Source organism: Siphateles boraxobius, unplaced genomic scaffold (assembly GCF_051911475.1).
Source record: "Siphateles boraxobius isolate OS27281-9 unplaced genomic scaffold, OSU_SipBor_1 7, whole genome shotgun sequence".
NCBI classification, from domain to species: domain Eukaryota; kingdom Metazoa; phylum Chordata; class Actinopteri; order Cypriniformes; family Leuciscidae; genus Siphateles; species Siphateles boraxobius.
The window spans coordinates 1172501-1193046 of NW_027509197.1; the positions used below are offsets into that span (position 1 = coordinate 1172501).

Sequence of the window (20546 nt, forward strand, 5' to 3'; positions counted from 1 at the left end):
TGTTATCTGACAAATTTACACATATATACACTGATCAGCTACAACATTAAAACCACCTGCCTAAAATCGTATAGGTCCCCCTCGTGCTGCTTAAACAACAAGACCTCTGAACGTGTCCTGTGGTATCTGGCCAAGACATTTGCAGCAGCACATCCCATAGATGATCAATGAGCCTTGGGCGCCCATGACCCTGACGCTGATTCACCGGTTGTCCTTCCTTGCACCACTTTTGGTAGGTAACCACTGCATACTGAAAACACTGCTCTGACCCAGTCACCAACCCATCACTATTTGGCCCTTTCTTCCTGCTCCCAACACGTGAATTTTAATAACTGACTGTTCGCTTGCTGCCTTATATATCCCACCCTTGACAGGAGCCACTGTATCATATAAGTAAGGGATGATGTAGAGCAAGGCGGTTGTTATAGCGAATTCATTGTTTGCAGCTAATGTGCAAATAGGTTTACAAATGAGTGTTACTTTTCATTCCAATAAATCAGGCTTGAGAGAAAAAAAAAGTATAGAGTAGAAATTCTCCAGGAAATATTTACACAACTTTGTGACATGAATTGTATTGGGTTGATCAGAGCACTCAGAGATGTGTACCTGACTGGATCTGCACAGCAGCCTCCTCGCGCTCTTTCTTTATCAACTTCAGATTCTGACGGGCCATGTGACCCCTCCAGGCTGAACAGAGACAGAAGGAAAGAGATGACGGAAATAAAACACAGAAAATTAGTTACTGGTAAACAATTTCTACCGGCCACAGCAATGTACAATGTATAATGTACACAGATTTTCTTTTTCTGTTGACCGAGTTCAACAAGTAGTTCAGGTATTTACTTAGTAATAAGTAATTTTTAGTAAGATTTTTGTATATTTATAGTAATGTCTTTGATCCATTGAACATTCATTTATCATAATATGATATACACTACTGTTCAAAAGTTAATACTTTTAATCAGCATTAAAGGGGACTTATTATGCCTCTTATTAAGACTTATTAAAGTTATTAAAAACGAGTTTGTTCGAAGTCGTTCATCCAAATGAACAAATCTTTTTTCGAGTCATTTCGTTCATTTTGTTCGTTGAATGAACTAAATGACTCGAAAAAAGATTCATTCATTTTGATGAACGAGTTCGAACAGGAGAGTCACGAACGTGCATCACAGAACAGAGGAAGGCGAGCATTTGTGCTTATAAAACTTAAACTTTTTTATTTATTTTTGAAATTACCTATCGTTTCGCAAGATAAGACCCTTATGCATCGCCTGGTGTCGTTTAAAGCCAATTGAAGCTGCACTGAAACTGTCATTTGGACCTTGGACCGTTTAGTTCCCAGTGAAGTCCATTATATGGAGAAAAATACTAGAATGTTTTCATCAAAAACCTTAATTTCTTTTCGAATGAAGAAAGAAAGACATGGACATTTTGGATGACATGGGGGTGAGTAAATTATCAGCAAAAGTTTTTTAAAAAGTGAACTAATCCTTTAAGTCTCTGGTGTCTCCAGAATGTGTCTGAAGTTTCAGCTCAAAATTCCCCACAGATCATTTGTTATAGCTTGTTAAATATGCCCTTATTTGGATGTGAGCAAAAACACGTTTTTGTGTGTGTCCCTTTAAATGCAAATGAGCTGCTGCTCCCGCCCCCTTTCCAGGAGAAGGCGAAGCCTTTACAGCTCGTGCTTCAGATACTCCGGCAGCAACAAAACTGGAGAATCTCACACAGCCAAAATGTCAGAAATGTCAAAAAGGGAACCATTTCCTGAATTTCTGAACCTCTGTCCAACCTGTACCTTGTTACCCTCATCAGCCACCAAATTCAAGAACCTGTACTTACATACCTTGAAAAATCTTGTATCTTTCTAATGCATTACTGAGTGTGGTTTCCACTGCTGTTTTTTTGTGTATGACCTCGCTTCTCCTGTGTTTACCCGTTTATTTGCCTTTTGTTTGCCTGGTTGGACTGTAGGGCTGTGTATCACCAACAATGTCACGATACGATACGCATCACGATACTAAAGCCACGATACGATACGTATCACGATATGGATCAATTTGGAATTTAAATTTCTTTTGAGCAGTTAAGTAACAGTAATATCTTTATTGAATAAACAGTGTTATAACAGTTGTGATAACTGAAAAACTATTTAGTTTTTGTCATTAAAAAACAATGAGAGTTAAATTAAATAAGTATTGGAATGTGCACCAAACACAGTAATAACATTAGGTGGAAATCATTTTAAACAAATAAATACAATAGAATAAAGATAGCCTAAGGCCCTAAGCCTACCAATAAAGAGAAAAGTTTTTGAATAGGTCTAGCACTAGTATTCAGAAATACTACAGAAACGTAAAGTAATTAAATGTAAAATAACATAGGGTATTATTTTAGTCCTGACTGAATTAAATACATCGACTATAAATCCAGATTCCTTATAATTAAAGCTATCTTTTGTTGTTTTGACAACAATATTAATGACAGACACATATGGCTGCTGTCAATTTAAGAGCTAGTGCACGGATCCGGTTTTCATTATAATGTCACATGCATTTTATGCTTATTTAAGACATAACCGACTCTGTTGGATACTCTGCAAGACTGACATTTTTGTCATCATTTTGCTTGTTTTTGTCTGTAAACGCGATATAGGCTAATCCGTGAAAAATAACTTTTGTTACTCACAGGCTGTTTGTGAGGCGGCTTTACTCTATGTAAGCATGCAGAGAAAACCATCTCTCAGAGAGCGTGCGAGTACTGAATAGTTTAAAATCGCTTGAATGTTTAGCGTTGTAAGACTTAAAAAGACGAGCGAATGGTAAACTTAAGTGACAATGTAATGCTTGTGAATATGCAAGTGCATATTCCGTCATGTCCTAACTCCTAAAAGCGAGAGTGTAGTATCGCCGCCTTCAGCGCGTTTGACACTTGCCTTGAGCAACCCATTTTGAGAGACAGAGAGACAGAAGACGCGGCACAGCTGAACACTCAATAAATGTTTGCGGGAATTTCCCGCATTATAAGTGGGAGACCTGCGGGAATGATTAGAATAATGCGTAATACTCGCAATCCCGTGCTGAAATTCGAGCCCTGAATTGGCTACATTCAAAAGCACGACAGTATCGATACAGCAGTTGCTGTATCAATACGCGCATCGTCAGGAGTTCATGACGATGTGTCGTCGTATCGATATTCTGAGCACAGACCTATTGGAGTGTCTTGCTGGATTGAACCCTTACATATCTTACGACCCTGTCCATATATTTGCCAAATAAATCTACTGCACATATATTGTACCGACCCCAAACTTTTGAAAGGTAGTGTATTTGATTCAAAGTAAGTTATTTAAATTATAAATGCAACTTTTTTCGCAATTATATTGTCCTTGAAAATGCAACAAATATATTCTTACTGCTGAGCCCTGCACATACATCTGTCATCATAAGTGTTATTTTGTAATGAGTTTGAGTTATAAGAACCTGACTGAATGATAATTGCCCCGTTGTTTCGTTTCTCTCTCTCTCTGCGGTACCGCCGAGCCCCCAGCCAGCCCTTGGTGTAGGCCTGAATCAACACCACTCGAGCGATCACTTCCCGCAACATCAGATTGAGCTGCTCCACGTGATAGTACTTTAGAAACACCTACAAAGACATGTACACACATCTATTCAGATGCAGGGAAGCATACTTATATCTCACAATGAAAACTCTAACTTCAAATGTCTGTCTGAATATAATCGCAATCAATGGGTCTGGGATGAAAGAGGACAAAAAGATGTGAGGAAAGAAACCATGACCTGGAAGTATTGGTCTGACAGGTAATGCACTAAAAGAGAAAGCTAGATTTGTTTTCTGTGCTATTAAAGGTAAATTACATTATATATATATATATATATATATATATATATATATATATATATATATATATAGTAGACATGTCACTTAACCTTCTCTGAGACACAAAGTCAGACATGTATCTAGAGCTCTTCCTGCCTGATCCACAGCTTTAGGTACATATTCTATCAGACATTCAAACAGCTGTTAAAAATGGAATACCTAGCCTGGATGCCAGCCGAACTTAGCCTCGCCCACAACATTTGAGGATGGGAAGTTCTCTTTCAAGCATACTTTTTGGTGTCTCACTATGGGATATGCCCCTTCCGTGTATTCCTCAGAACCCCTTATTACATTACGCCAGCCCCAATTGGCTGGCAGACATGACATAGTGTCTGGGAATTGCTACCCCACCCCTCAGTATAAGAGGAGCAACACAACGTCAATACGACATTCAAAAACCCCTTCTCACTTCACACCAGAAGCCTAGAAGCCTACAAACTTTCAACGAACTTCTGGATGAATTACTGGACACCATGCCATTTTTTCGCCCGACTCCTTCGATAAGCATTCCAGCCGATTGCAAGGATTGCTTGAAACTACGATGGCTGCAGCAATGCAGACTAATCCAGCTAGTGAGGGAGATTCCGTGCGACTGTTCTTGCGGGAATACAATTTCATGCAAGGACACACCCCAGGTCTGCTCTGCATGTCTCGGGCTGAAACATGCTCAATTAGCGATCGAGAATCCCGGCACATGTGAACACTGTGCACGCTTCACCATGAAAAGCCTTTGTCGCAGGCTAGCACGCCAAGCTAGCCTGTTGGGCCAGGATCCCCTTATGACACCTACGCTGCGCCAGCTGCCACTCCGCAGGTATCCATTCCTGTAGAACTGCCCACCACGGCAGCTCTATCCTCTATCCAGTCTGCTCAGCAAGGACGAGGAAGAGGACGTGCTTGATTTCGAGGAAGAGGGTCAATCAGACTTAATTCTCTCTGATGAAGAGGAAGACTTCGAGGACTCTCCATTCCTCCCCCAGCCTGCGCACTCAGCACAACTCCTTGCTGCAGTGGGACCCACGGAAGAGGCAGGCAGGGCACCATCCTCCCCACTTCTCATTGTTGATCTGAAAGATGTGTGCAAATACGCTGCAGGGAAACTAAATATTCCGTGGCCGACCGTGGTAACAAAGACAGCAAAGTCTCGCTATGAGGGAAAGAGGCTGCCGAGTGCAAAATGGGCAGCACGACAGCTCCTTCCTGCTTTCCCAGAGCAGCTGGAGGAGGTCGCGGTTACGTGGAAGGACAACCCATTTACCAGCAAGATGCCCGTGCAGGGTGGCTCCGTTCTTGATGTGGAGGGGATGGAAAACGAAGGCCTTCTCCGAATGCCCCCCATGGAGCCATTAGTTGCCGCGCATTTGCAACCTAAGCGCATGGCGGCTGCACGACGTTGCCACCTAAAGCTGACCGTTTCCAGTCGAGCATGACGGAACACGCTTATAAAGCAGTCGTGCTCTCTGTCAGGGCTATGAACGCGATCTCTCTGCTGACCGCATACCAAGCGGAGCTGCAGGACGAAGTGTCTACCATGCCAGGTCAGACACACTGGGAAGAGATTTGTGTTGTCACAGATCTCTCACTGCGTCTTCAGAGATGCGCGGTTCAAGCCGCTGGGAAAGCCATGGCCACAATGGTTATCCAGGAGAGCGGACGATGGCTTAATCTGGCTAATATCTCTGACAGGGAAAAAGAAGCCACCCTGGACGCACCAGTTGTTGCAGAGGGCATTTTTGGCTCAGCTCTGACACTGATGCAAAAGAGATGAAGAGAGCAAAAAAAGAGGGATGATGAGGCCTTGCAACTTTGTATGCCGAGAAAGATGCAGACTGCACCACCTCCGCCACTCAGACAGACCTTCGCACAAGCCACGGCCAGCCCAGCCCCCAACTTTCGCATTCCGAAACGGCAGAGACCTAACGTGAATGCAGCGGGTCAGAGCGGAGTACAGGAACAGAGAACTGCTTGGCCTAGGAAGAACTATTCGCCTGCAGCAGCTCAGACGGTCCAGCCAGCTCCTCATTCTCATCCTCATCCCCATCTTCACGGAACGAAGAGGAAGAAAAAGACCGTTTGACAGGGTCTTCCCCAGGGAAGGGAGTCAACAACCCCCCAACTTGCTAGCTCCCGACTCTCAGTCTTTCAGCGTTTCTCAAGTCACGAGTTCCACTGTTCACAGATGTTCTGTGGGGAAAACAACGCCCGGTTGGGTCAGGGGAAGCAGAGCGGTGAAAAGCAAAAGACCCGGTACAGTGGTGCACACCAACCCACTAGTCACAAGCACTTTTCATGTTCAAAATTCAATAAAGTTTTCAATGTACCCCCAGAGAATGTTGCAAAACACAATGCCCCAAAAAATGTTGCAAAAAATATTCACAAAACACATAACATCACCTCGGGGAACTATCGATCCCTTAGAGGTGATGAGCCACTCAAACTCTGTCCAAGCGCTAAGTTCCCACGCATACGCAGTGGAGACCACAAACTCGTTTTTGACTCAGCCACAAGATGGCACCAGAACGGTGCGAATAAACAATTGGCAAGAGTGCACACAGTCCCGCTTGGTATTAAAGACAATACAATTCGGGTACAGATTGCAGTTTGCCACCTCCCCCCCGCATTTCAAAGGGATAATTCATTCTCAGGTGCGGGGAGAGTTAAAGCATGTTCTTCAGGACGAAATTTAATCCCTGTTGAGCAAAAGGCTGATAAGAGTGGTTCCACCCGAGCAAAGCCACAGTGGGTTTTACTCAAGATACTTTCTCGTCCCAAAGAAAGGAACTTGTGCCCTTCGTCCCATGTTAGATCTACGTGCACTGAACAAATACCTAAGGAAGTACAAGTTCAGAATGCTCACTCATTCTACACTCCTAAAACTGGTGCGCCCAGACGATTGGTTTACATCGATCAAGCTGAAGGACACATATTTTCACATAAAGATATACCCACCCCACAGGAAATTCCTGAGGTTTGAACACCGAAAAGAGTGTTTTGATTCCGCCACAGTCTATAACATATCTGGGGCTGTCACTGACCTTCAGAATGAGACTGTCGGAGGACAGGGTGGAAAAATTCACCCGATAAATGGCCGAATTTCAGAGGGGGAAAAATGTATCTTTCCGCACATGCCTCAGGCTACTTGGACTGATGGCCTCAGCCCTAATAGTTATTCCCTTAGGCAGACTGTTTATGAGAGAATTTAAGCGCTGGGTAGCGTCTCTGAGGCTGGACCCATTAAGGCACTCCCGAAGGAGAATGAGAGTGACGTCAGAGACAGTCTTTGCACTGCACCAGTAAAGACACCCATCCTTTCTGGTTCAAGGGGTACCCATGGGCGTGGTTCAAGTCAGGAAAGTCAAAACGACGGACGCGTCGTTGTCCGGTTGGGGGGGCATTTAAGAGGGCAGGATAGTGAATGGCAGATTGGGTCATCATTTGACCCAAAACTATCTGGAAATGCTGGCCGTGTTTCTGACGTTGTAACATTTTCTCCCTTTTCTGAAAGGGCATCATGTTCTTGTGAGAACGGACAACACCACAATTTTTGTTTAATCATGTTTAATTCAATGTGTTACATGCAGATTCTTTGTCATTTCTGAGTGAAAAATTGTTTCTACACCCTTTTTTTTTGTGTAGTAAAATCACAAAATCTACCTTAGTCTTGCCCAGGACCCAGTGTTCCAGCTTGGCTTTCTGCAGTATAATGATGGCGTTCTCTGTACTGCCTACTGGCATCTGATGGGCACGAAAGGCCAGATAGTAATACCTACAAGAAAACAAGATGATCAGACTCAGATTACACCAGTCAAAAAAGCCAAAAAAACAAACCTCAAACTTTCATTCAACTTGACTGTTCATATTGTAAGTTGTACTAGGGAAATATGTACCGGTAATTGTTTTGATGCTTTCTTTTATACACGTTTTATGTGCAAGTGAGTTTTAAGTCAAAGGTTTGAATGTTGCTCTGTTTGCTTGCAGAAAGTGGTAGTTTGGAAACAATTGCTATGTTCAGAATATCATAGCATACTGTTACTATTTCTGAAGTATGTGTGCTGTGCACAGTACGCAACATTTCCACCAACTTGTACTACTACATTTGCCAAAATGTGCAGCATAAAGAGCACACTGACCAGAGCACACTGGACTCAAGGAGGTCTACTGTAGATAATACTAGGAGAATCAGTCAACTGCTGCAGAATTAAGTATGAACACTATTAAGTAATCTTTGCTCATGGTGGCTACAGGCACTCAGTTATGTGGCCAGGGTGTTTATATGTGTCATTTAAAAATTGCTTGCGTATTTTCATTTTAATCTAATAGTTTGCTTATATATAATTAAATAGAGTACTGCAGTGATGACAATTTTGTAAGCCAACCTGGAAGTTAGCATCACCCTGAATCCCTCTAAGATTTTTCGATTGGCTTTTGGATTATTAATATGCTATTTGACCAAAAGTTCATGTTTCTTACATGTTTTTTTCATCATGATAGTCTTCACAAATAAACACAACTTCTAATAATTTTGAAGCCTAAACACAACCACCAGAAGTAAACAGCTAAACGTAGGTTATAAAACAATAAACACCACGCTCACATGACTTCAACGTCACCATCATGAAGCTTCCAACAACTCTTCCAATATTTAATTAAAAAACATAAATTTTCCCTGAAAGTTTGGTTACAATAGTTTGCAAGACTGCGTTTATAAACACAATAAGGGGTGTAAAAGCAGACTAGTGAGTAGATGAGTTTATCTGTTCGATGTCATGATTATTGGGTTAACGTCCTGACAACCTTTATAGTCATTTCAAGACAAGTAAAAGCTTTAAAAAAAAATGTTTTGGTTAAATGCCTGAAATAGCCTAAGGTGTGACTGTGATGACATATTTTTTGTAGTATAAAAAAAGGATTGAATTCAGGATGATGTAACAGGAAGAGTTAATATGCTAACTTGTTTCCATGTTTTTGCCTAAACATACATCATACCTACAACATTCTATATTTAGTAGTGCTGGGCAACGATTAATCGCATCCAAAATAAAAGTTTGTGTTTACATAATATATGTGTGTGTACTGTGTATAATTATTTTGTATATATTAATATACACACATGCATGTATATATTTAAGAAAAATGTGTTATTTGTACATAAAATATTTATTTTTATATATAGGCTAATCTAAATAATATATAAATATATACAGCATATACATGCAAATATTTATTAAATGCATACATGCATGTGTGTGTATTTATATATAAATAACACACCTGAGATAAAAGAGCATGATGAGACTATCTTTCTAGATCTCACTATGATAGCATCTTTCTGCTACAAAAATAAAAAATACCCAGAAAGGTAAAGTGTCACTTCATTCTCTGATAAAACTATAAATGCGGGGCTTTTGTAGCTTTGTTGTTATTGTCTGGGGAACTTCAGTTATACTTCTGAAAACACCTGCCTATAAATAAACTGGCATGAATCTCATAAACGAGTCTCATCGAAAAATCTGAGGCTTACAGTTGATCCTGGGTATTTATTTACTCTGAAGAGGAATATTTCAGCCTTTGTGTTTAAGAAAGAAAACTGCCTTTGATTCCACTTGAACCGTGCTCTTTCATAATTATGCTCCTGATAGCTGTTATGTCTCTGGTAGAAATTACAAAAAAGGCACTTCTTCACGACATCAGAGAAGGTTTTCCAGAAGAGATCCATTTGAATCCATTTCTTCGTATAGAAGCTGTTATTTTTACAAAGTCAGTGTGGATCAGACAGGAAGAGCTCTAGACTTTGTACGACTAAGAACATGCAAACAGAACGGTCACAGAGTATTTCTTTTTCATGTGAACTGGACTGGGAAGTCTGGGGAAAATACAGATAATCAGGACACTTCTGTGATCAAAAGGATGACAGGGGGAAAAAAAGCCTTGCATTTGATCAGCTCCTCTGAGTGTGGAGAAATTGTCTGGGATGTTTATGTAAAAGAGATGACCTACATGTCCACCATCTTACGGCCCACGAGAGAAAGAGATGGATGGGTTGAAAGAAAACGCTAAAAAGTTTATGGAAAATGAAGTGCGATTCCCTAAGCCTCGGAAAAGTAAATTTGGACCATGAATTTCCTCTGCGCTGAGAAACTTTCAGCGGATTCTCTCCGCCCCTTCAAAGTACCATTTCACCACTAATTACTCAACCAGAGTCTAATTTAGCATCACTTGTATTCTCAAAGGCTTAATGACCTATTATTGATAAGATGATGGTCTTCTTACAGCACTATCAAAATATATAGATAATAAACCTGCGATTTGAGTTTCCCAGGAGCTTTATTGAGCACTAGAGGAGGTGGGTATTCAAATGCGCTCATGGAGCTTTGATCTCTCTTAACCGTCTGTCTGTCTGTCTTCTTTTTATGAAGCCACAGAGCTCCAGCTAATTAATCTAATAACATTCCTGTAGTCCAACAGGAACACCCGAAATAGTGTCATTTTGACTGCATAACTGATGAAGATGGACTTGGAGTCAGAATGTTTTTTTTTTTTTCTTTGCAGGATAACAATCATTATGACTACCGTTATTAACATAACCTCTGAAAAATGGAGCAGGAAAGATTCTGCATGGTTTCTTTTTGACCCAAGTCCATAATATTATGAACTCTAGAGTCTCTCCTTCAATATAAGACTAATTGATTTCATTGTCCTCCAGGTGAAAATCATAAGTCCAGTCACTTAACAGCACACATACAGTAAGTTACATGCCAAAGTTTACTATTCAGGGCTAAGGGGACAGTTTATCCAAAAATGTATCCAGTTTATCCAAAAAATAAATTCTGTCATCATTTACTCACCTTCATGTCGTTACAAACCCTTAAGACTTTCGTTCATTTTTGGAACAAGAATGAAGACATTTTTAATATTCTCTCATCATTTTCGCCCATCCTTTGGAAGTCCAACCAAAATTTTCAAGCTTCAAAAAGTTAATAAAGATAATATGATAATCCATATGAACCGAGTGGTTTATTCCAAGACTTCTGAGGAGACACTATTGCTTTATATCATGAACAGATATAATTTAAGGCTTTTATTCACATTTAATCATTGATCAGCACATGTACATAGAGATCAATATGGTAAAACATGCCAAATAAAAGAATAAAAAAAAATGTCTTAATTTGTGTTCTGAAGATGAATGAAAGTCCCCTTGTAGTCAATAATTTCATCTCTTAAATCTCACCTTTGATCACCAAAATGACATATTTAAACGTTTTTGTTTCTGTGAAAAAATATTTCTTCATGCCTTAAAATAGCTTGTATGTAACTTTACACCCTTGTCTCATTTTGTATCTGCGATTATATGAATATGCTAATTAGCCCCCGCCTCCACTCACTCACACCAGCTCAGAGATCCACTCGCTTTCTCAACTTACTGAGGTAAACGCTGCACAATGGTATTGTTCTTCACAATGTCGGACACATAACGCGAATTAATATAATTAGCCTTTTGCTTGACTATGTTATCAAACAGCTAATAATGTGTTGCTAATGTTACACAAGCTATGTTCCCGTTCACCATCTCAGTTTGCCTTCTAACAATCATCAGAAATGCTTTGAACAACTCAGAACGTTAGTGGAGAAAGGCAAATAGAAAAATATACCAGGATAACCTTGCATCTCTCAGGACTTCCCTGCTAGTTTGCTGTTAATGATATGCTAAAGCCCGCCGGCACGATGACATGATTGGTTACAAGGTAGTTTGTGACATCAGAAACAACAGCGATTTCAAACCGTGTTTTTGAGACAGTCTTTGGTTCACTGCAGTTTTAAGAAGAAAATACTCAGCAATGGTGTTGACTTATGAATTTGTACACAAACATATTAAACATATTAAAAACGCCACATAGACATATAAACAATATTAAAAGCTTGATTTCTTACCACAGGGGGAATTTAAAGTTTTGAAACTTATCCTTTAGGTGTTTATTCAGATTCCTAACCCTAAATATGAGCAACATCACTAATTAAATGAACCACAAAATGAAAAAAAAAATCTTTTAACATACGCTAATGAAGTGCATAAAAAATTTAACCCAACAGTATTCTCCCTGTGAATTGTCAGTCGTGTTGTGTCTTTCCTAATCTCTCTCCTCCCGCTCTCATTAGCAGCTTGTTTTGTGTGATCTTCTTTGTTTCTCAGGCCCTGTGGGACAAGCACAACACTCATTCTGTGAGCGTTATGTTACTCTGTGGATGTTTTCTACCTGTTAACAAACTCCTCGATGAGTATCCGGTGAGAATAACCCTGCCGGCGGATGTTGACAGTCTCTAGGATGCCGGTGTAACGCAGCTGAACCATTACCCGCTCCTTATTGAATCGCAGAGCCTGGCGGTCATCATTGGGTTTGATACAGCGGACGAAATGAGGTGTGCCGACCACCATCTTAGACAGCAGGTCCATGAGAGAGTACTGAAAATGAAGATGCGTACACACACACACATACACACACACGTTGGGTTTTCGTGTAGACATAATGATTTTTATATAGTACAAATGTTATATTCTATCCCCTAACCCTGACTCTAAAACTTTCAAAAAACATAATTTAGTATGATTTAGAAGCTGTTGTCCCCAAGGGGACCAACAATGTTCCTACAAGGACAAAGATTTCTGGTATTGCCACCCAAAAATTTAAATTATGTCATTAATTACTCTCCCTCATGGTGTTCCAAACCTGTAAGATTTTTGTTTATCTTCTTTACACAAAGGAAGCTCTTTTTTATCTTTTCGATTTCTGTCCCTCCATTGACAGCTACGCAACTACCACTTTGATGCTTCAAAAAGTTCATAAAAGAGATCGTAAAACTAATCCATTTGAATTGAGCAGTTTAGTCCAAATTTTGAGACTCGATTGCTTTATATAATAAACAGATTGAATTTAGGCTTATTCACACATTAACATTGATCAACAGACATAAACAGAAGCTCAAGCGAACCTACTTGATGCGCAAGAACAAACCTCATTGGTTCTTGCTGAAGCTCAAACACACAGCACGCGTAACACAAGAATTATCATGATTCCATTCTTGTTTTACCCTTGTCTTGTGTGGACTTTTATTTTATTTTGTAATTTTATTTTTTATTTTATTTTTTATAATTATTTTGCGCCATGTTCTTCTTTTTCTTCTTCTTTTGATGTTTTATGGGGGTTGGCAAACCAACTTATGGTGCATATTCCGCCATCTACTGGGATGGAGCGTGAGGAGATAATATCAAAGAAAAAAAATTAAAATAATAATAATAATTAATTGCGCAATGTTTTGTAGTCTTTTGTAGTTTTTCTTGTTGATTAGTTCCTGATTGTTCCCAGGTGTGTCTTGTTTGCCTATACATACCTCAGTGTTTCTCATGTTCTTGGTCTGGTGTTGTCCTACGTGGATGTTATGTGTGCTCTGTTCTGGTTATCTCTTGTTTGGAATCTTCTGTTTGTTGCCTGGATTTACTTTTGTTGTTTTGTTTTAATAAAATAATAACTGCATTTGGATCCTCCACTGTCATTTCTGAACAGCCTCATAACAAGAATGAACCTCATTGGTTCTTGATGAAGCTCAAATGTGCTGCGTAACACATTAGAATAAACCTCATTGGTTCTCGCACATCAAGTGAACATGCTTGAGCTTCCGTTTACCACAACTGATGTTTGAGTTGATGAATGAATAAAAGCCTAAGTTAAATCTGTTTATAATATAAAGCGACCGTGTTTCTTCAGAAAATTTGGACTAAAGTGCTCAATTCATATGAATTTGTTTTAAGATGTCTTTTTGAACTTTTTAAAGAGTCAAATGGTGCTTTTCCATGGTACGGCTTGGTTCGGCTCACTTTTGGGGTACGGCTCACTGTGTACAGTACCTAGTACAGTACCTAGGTTTAAAGCGAACCTAAAATGTGACGTGTAAACACCGCAGATCACTGATTGGTAAGAGAGAATCGTCACTACCAGCGTCATTGAAATTTGTGACATGAGACACCAAACACGCTAGATTGAAATAGCCAAGAACAGGCACCGAAGAATCATTTGTTCGCAACTTTGATGTAACTTTTTTAAACGACACGTCGACCGCAACTTGAAAAAAGAAATGGCTGTCTCTGTAACGGACAGTAACAGGCTGAAGACTCAGAAGATGAAATCCAAACACTTTAATAGCAACACTCAAGAATCAGGTAACAGACAGGGATCTCACATTAACAGGAAGTAGGTATTACGGTGACCGGACAAGGAGTGCAGGAGAAGGAACAACTTAAGTAGTGAACACAACGAGGATCATTACTAAACATCGCTGACGCACGTGAACTAATAATGATGGTAACCGAGGAGACAAAAGAGTGGAGGAAAACTGAACAAAGAAACACGTGACAGATAAAAACACACTGAAAGTCCATGAACTAAACTGAACGTGACAGTATCGTGGTCAGTAGACGAGGTGCAGACGTTCCTCTCATTGGTAGCCGATGAGCAGAAGAAGAAGCGGCACAACTGTAATGTTCAGTCTATAATCCCACCCACTTTAAAAGCGGTACTAAACTGCGGTGGAAAAGAAAACCAAAGTAAAGCGAGTCGAGTTGTGCTACGAAGTGGAAAAGCGTCTACAGTTGTAGTTGCGTAGCTGTCAATCAAGGGACAGAAATCTCTCAAACTTCATCAAAAAGATCTTCATGTCTCAAACATGAACGAAAGTCTTACGGGTTTGGAACGACATGAGGGTGAGTAATTGATGAAATAACTTTAACTTTTGGGTGAACTATTCCTTTAAAACAGAATGATAAAATACAAAACTGATAATGTGATGTGCAGAGGATTCACCCTGAAATAAGACGCCACTGTTTGTCTCCTCATATTAGTGGTTTCCTCAGGGTGACGTATCATTTCCATTGTGTCCACCTAAACACACAGAAAACACACTTACTGTAACTTAGTCTGCATGCACACATCACCAATATGCAAGTACACAGAACTGGTCACATAGAACAACATCCACTTTAGCACTAGGATGAATTATCATTTACACTTTAGCATTAAAATGAGGTTTCGTTAAATTCTGGTCAGGCGTAGGAATATGAGATGGAGAGGTGGCTCTAAAAGCAGCCAACATTACTTATATACACCAAAACACAGAAGATAATCCAACATCTTGATCTAAGCAATGATCCCTGAGCACGATTGGTTTGATACTGCAAAGATGTTCTTTGATAATGAACTTCACACTTTCAACTGTTCCTAACAAGGACAAGATATGATGTGTATAACAGCCATCTCTACAACAGACCTCATGAATTTATCAAGGTGATGCATAATTTAGAGCAGGTCTATACCAGCAAAGTGTGTCTTAATATTCCATTTCATCTGAGTGCGTAGAGGCGGGTGTGTGTGTGATCTTTATGAAAAACGTCTGAGAAACTGAAGGGTTGGACATGAACCGTGACTGAGAGACAATCGAACTAACCCAGTGTTTTAATAAGACATCTGTCCCACTTCTGCTTACATGCAGGCCTTTTTACAAGAGCATCTCATCTGTGACTGAAGCAGTTTAAAGGTATCTGCAATATTAACAGGAACCAATTAATTGGCTGTCTAATTATATGTCTCTGATACAGCAGGTAGTCTGCGGGACTGTTTTAATCTTACCCGCAGAACGGAGGAAAAGGGAGAAATAATTACCCAGGGTGTTCCTTCATGGGAACAATAACCCAGAACTGAAGTTTGAACATATTGCAGCATGAAGCAGACTGCCCAAATCCAGCTTTATGAAGTCCTCAATATGCACTAAATCTAAAGAAATGCCAACTTCACCTAGGCCTGTCACAATCATTCATTTTGTGCTGATGATTAATTTAATTGTGATTAACAAGTTAATTCTGTTTAATCCTGTTTTATCTCAATTACAGTGCAAGCCCAATACATTCTTTTTTTTGTACTTGAAATCATTTATAAATAATAATATAAATCATAATAAAATTGGTGCATATGATACATTTTAATGCAGTTAAAAGAATATAATATAATATAATATAATATAATATAATATAATATAATATAATATAATATAATATAATATAATATAATATAATATAATATAATAACTGGAAAAGGAGACATGATATTGCGTATTTGACGGCATTTCTTTCAGCCTAAATTTCCCTTACTTGAATAAAATGTGATTGAAATTAAACAGCACAATTATTATGGTCTAAAATAATTAGGATTAGATCAAATATCCACACTCAGATAATTAATCAATTAATCGAGACAGGCCTAACATGGTAGAGCCACGGACCCTCGTATCTCCCAATAATAAGACCATCCCTGTTTATTCTTGTCATAGAAACGCATAATTCCCAGTCCGAGGATGTGAACAGCTCCAGATGAACGTCCATGTGTTGTCGTCTCAAGAAGACTATGGTAATTATGACATAGCATGAATGCAGCATGTGTTTCTATTGCTAGTCTATTGCAGGTGCGGTGGTCTGTCTGGGGAAGGAACAATCTCATTTCATAGAGCATTGGATTGGACCAAAATCTATACTGCAAGAAAAGAGTTATCTATATTGTTGTTCCACTTTTCTAAAAAAAATAAAATAAATAAAAGTGTAAATTTAAAATGCATATATCTACAAGTGAATTTTGTAATCTTTTAGGTGTACATTAGCCTTAAATGTTTTCAAAGCTAAAGGCATGAAGTAAAAGCTTCAAAATTAAAAAAAAAAGAGAGAGAAAAAGATTATGATTGTTAAAACCTTCATTAACATTATAAGTGGACTTAAAAAGGATCGGATGTGACCCCTATAGAGCTGCTTCTCAAAACATTGATTCATAGTCTCAGGATTATTCAAAATAAAACTAATTATAGTTTTTAGATAGATGTTTGTCCATTGGCTCTAATAAAAGCAAAACAAAATGAAAATAAAGTAGTGGAAATTACATCAGAAAATATGAAGATGGATACAAAGAAATTCTTACCTTTAGCAGGTATTTAGGAGACTGAGAGGAGAAAGGATAGTTCAGACAGATAATAGATAAAAAGTAAAGAACAGAGAAGAACAGGGGTCTTTTTCAATGAAAACATGCAAGAGTTCAGAGGTTCAGGAGCAAAAGCACAGGCAAAATAATGACATCACAGCCAGGTCTCATCAGTTGTAATATATTCATTCAGATTTTGTAGTTGATGCAAATGTATTTTACTTTATTGAAAAGATTAAACTGTCCAAAAATCAGAAAAGGAACTAAAATATGTGTTGTGTAAATCCTTTTTATCTGAATTGACAAACTTGTAAAAAAAACAGAATACTTTTATGATGAACATCTGAATGTGCAGAAGACAATGTAATAGCTCAGACCTTGTTCCTCCCGCTGCTCAGTTGTGGAGGCAGAGATCTGGACGCTGCTGTCACTCTTGCTCTAGATGTGGCCAGGTTTCCTGCTCAGCAAAGAAGAAACACAGATCAGTGACACGTCAATCTTCCCTCTCTGAAGCATGAATGAATAAAACAATATGGTAGTGTAGTGCTCTGGGCTTGCAACCCAAAGAACGCATGTTTGAACCCTGGAGGAGATCAACCCAAAGACAGGACCGGACTAGAATTACAAAAACTGCGATCTTGTTCAAGATTGCTCTACCCTTATGGACAGTCAACCACCGTGTCTGTGAAAATAACACAGATAGCCAGTCATCAAACTGTTATTGCTTTCATAATCATATTTTTTTTCCCTGATGACTGGTAATACCAAAATTCAAAATGTTTCAATAACAGTAAAGGCCCCGATATACTCACGGCCAAGTTCTTTCTTATGCCTTTCAATAACAAAATAAACGTCTTGGTTACGTATGTAACCCTCGTTCCCTGAAGGAGGGAACGGAGACGTAGTCGAGGTGTCGACTGATTGGGATCACGCTTAGGGAGCCTGTCATCTTCGGCCCTGTCCCAAATGGCGCACTTCATGCGGACTTTCAGTCTCGTGGACTTAAAGGTGCAATGTGTAAAAATTTTGAGTATCTATTAACAGATATGCAATATGACATCCATAACTATGTGTTCAGTTGTGTATAAAGAACTTACTTAATAAACCGTAATATTTGTATTACCTTAGAATGAGGCATTTATATCTACATAGTCGCAGGAATCCCCTTCTATGAAGGTCGACATATTGTGACGTCATGTTTCTACCGTAGCCGACAGCGAACAAACAGCGTTACAGAGCGCGTTTCGTCACTACCTTGAAAGAGAAGCCGCAGAAAGCTAGAAGCTAGCCATAAACACCGTGAGTAGAGACTTTTCCCTTGTCAGTGGTGTAAAATATGTAGTTGGATTGTTTCATGTAACTTAATTCTTCTCCCTCGCTGTGTTATGGCTTTGCTATGTGGGGATAAATGTATTGGTTACGTTCGTGAGACAGCTGATTAGTACTATTGTCATTGACCGTAAAACAGTTACAGGAATCACCAACCCGTCGATCTTGGAAGCATTTTAAGTCGATCGAGTTTCCAAAATCAGAGAAAAAAAGCCTATTGTGTGTAGTAAATGGTGTCTAGGGGATGCGAGGCGCGCGCGCTGTTACAATCACGTCATTTTTGTCGCACGCACCTTTGGGCTCATGCGGACGCGTCCAGTATAAACAAGGCTTACCGCTTTAACCAGCTCAGCCACAGTAACAGCTCATATTAGCCAGCTAAACTTTTAGTACCCTGTTAGAAAAAATATATAGTTGCATAGTTTCGTGTGGTTCTTCTCCCTCGCTGTATTATGGGTTTGCTATGTGGGGAGAATGTGCTGGCTACGTTCGTGAGACAATCAACTAATTACTATTATTATATTACGTATTAAGACCCTTGATCTCACCTGACTATGGCTTTGTAAACTTTATCCATGATGTGGTTTATAATGGACTGTGGTACAGAAACTTGGTTTACTCTGGCTATTCACTGCCGTCTCAGACGACGATATTTGTCCCGTTTTAGCCACCGTAGCTTCTTCGAAAGGGAGGGGTGAGCAGTGGGCTGAGCCCTTAGTGTAAACTCGCAACCGAACCACTAGATGTCGCTAAAAGTCACACACTGCACCTTTAAATTGCGCGTGCTCGCCGAGTCTACGTGTCCGTAGGCCGTCCCATTTAGCATTTTAACGCTCTGAAGTGAGCTCAGCAGCGCCCCCTTTGTACCCTTGAAGCGGTCTTCCGCGAAGCCCGCATAGATGCAGGCTCCACGCACTTTAACTACCCAGGAATCCTTGCGAAATGCCAGTCAGAAAACGGATGGGAGGAGATTTCGCTCACGGACTGTTAACATGGCTTTATGATATAGGCGTAGGCTACATTTTACCAGTTGTTACTTACAGTTTATACAAACATTATCGACCAGTGGTTGATATCTCAAACATAATAATAGCGTGTTAAATAATACGATCGCATTATGATTTATTCCATAAATAGAACCGAATGTCATGGCTTTAGTCATATAAACGTAGTATGAATATTGAAACCTATACATTTTTCTTAAACTCCTTTAAATTTTAATTTTGTGTTAAAATTGAACATTATGTATTATTATGTACAACTGTATTGATCATTTAAATATTCCCAGGTGGCATATACAATTATAGAACTGTAAAAGCAGGCTGTGTAGTTCACATGGACATAAGATTTGGGAAAATAAAATAAATCCTGTTCTCCATGCTAAAGACTGTAATTTTTTTAATGATATTTGTGATATTTTTGTGATATGACCTTTAAGTTTATTCAGCTTCGACGTCTGAGCTGAGACCTCCTTCCTGTTTCCGGCGTGACGATCGAGTCTGTCCCAAAAATACCTCTCAATGCGCCCTCGCGGACTCGCGCTAAGGGCCCTATAGGTCTGCACTACATGACGTCACCGAAGTGTGGACTCTGAGGAAGTCCACAAGTCCGGAGTGTGCCATTTGGGACAGGGCCTTCAAGTACTGTTAAAACAGCAATGCACGTATACTCACGATATACTCATAAGTTCTTTCTTATGCTTTTCTCTCTAACAAAATAAACAAACAACTAAAATTACAGCAATGAGAAAACACTAGTTAAGAAAGCCACTGATCATCAATGTGGATTTGTATGCACAAGCTCTGCAATTCGGCACTCCAGTAAAGTCATGTCCACTTTATACAATAGATTGTTTAAAAGCAAGCAACTTTACAGAATTAAACATTAAAATTATAATTCCTGAAACAAACACAAAACAAAATTTATTTTGTTTAACTTTATTCTTCGATTTTGCTTGAAGTAAATCGGGGCCTTAACTTTTATGGCTGTGGTCCCGACAGTGTGCCCTACAGTGTGCCCTTTTGAAAAAGAAGTGCACTTAATTGTATTTAATTTTAGTGTACTAAAGTACATTTAAACAAGTACTTGCAGATGTTCACGTGTGTGGCATTAGCAAACACACGACGCAGGAGATTCAGAGAAATAAACAGTCTTTAATAATAAATCCAGGGAGAAACTCAGGAGAACACAGCCACATTAAAACCATAAACAATACCAGAAAAAGGACCAGGGAAACTAAATACAGGGAGAGTTAACAGAAACAGGTGCGGGATTAATCAGAAACTAATGACCAATGATCACAGCCAAAAT

At 39.4% G+C, this 20546-nt stretch overlaps 1 protein-coding gene across 5 annotated transcripts in view; it reads right to left on the reverse strand.

Moving 5' to 3' along the window:
* Positions 1–20546, reverse strand: part of myo3b (myosin IIIB) — a 198974-nt gene that overhangs the window by 60527 nt on the left and 117901 nt on the right. For 3 of the 5 annotated variants that reach the window (XM_077217020.1, XM_077217025.1, XM_077217024.1), the window contains 6 exons: positions 17285–17364; positions 14754–14831; positions 12156–12361; positions 7555–7666; positions 3483–3645; positions 607–687 (listed from right to left, as the gene is read on the reverse strand). In XM_077217020.1, coding sequence (XP_077073135.1) covers positions 607–687; positions 3483–3645; positions 7555–7666; positions 12156–12361; positions 14754–14831; positions 17285–17364 — 720 coding nt within the window. Of the gene's footprint in view, positions 1–606; positions 688–3482; positions 3646–7554; positions 7667–12155; positions 12362–14753; positions 14832–16907; positions 16929–17284; positions 17365–20546 lie in introns of all 5 variants that reach the window. The other 2 variants (XM_077217021.1, XM_077217022.1) reach the window with 1 other exon arrangement.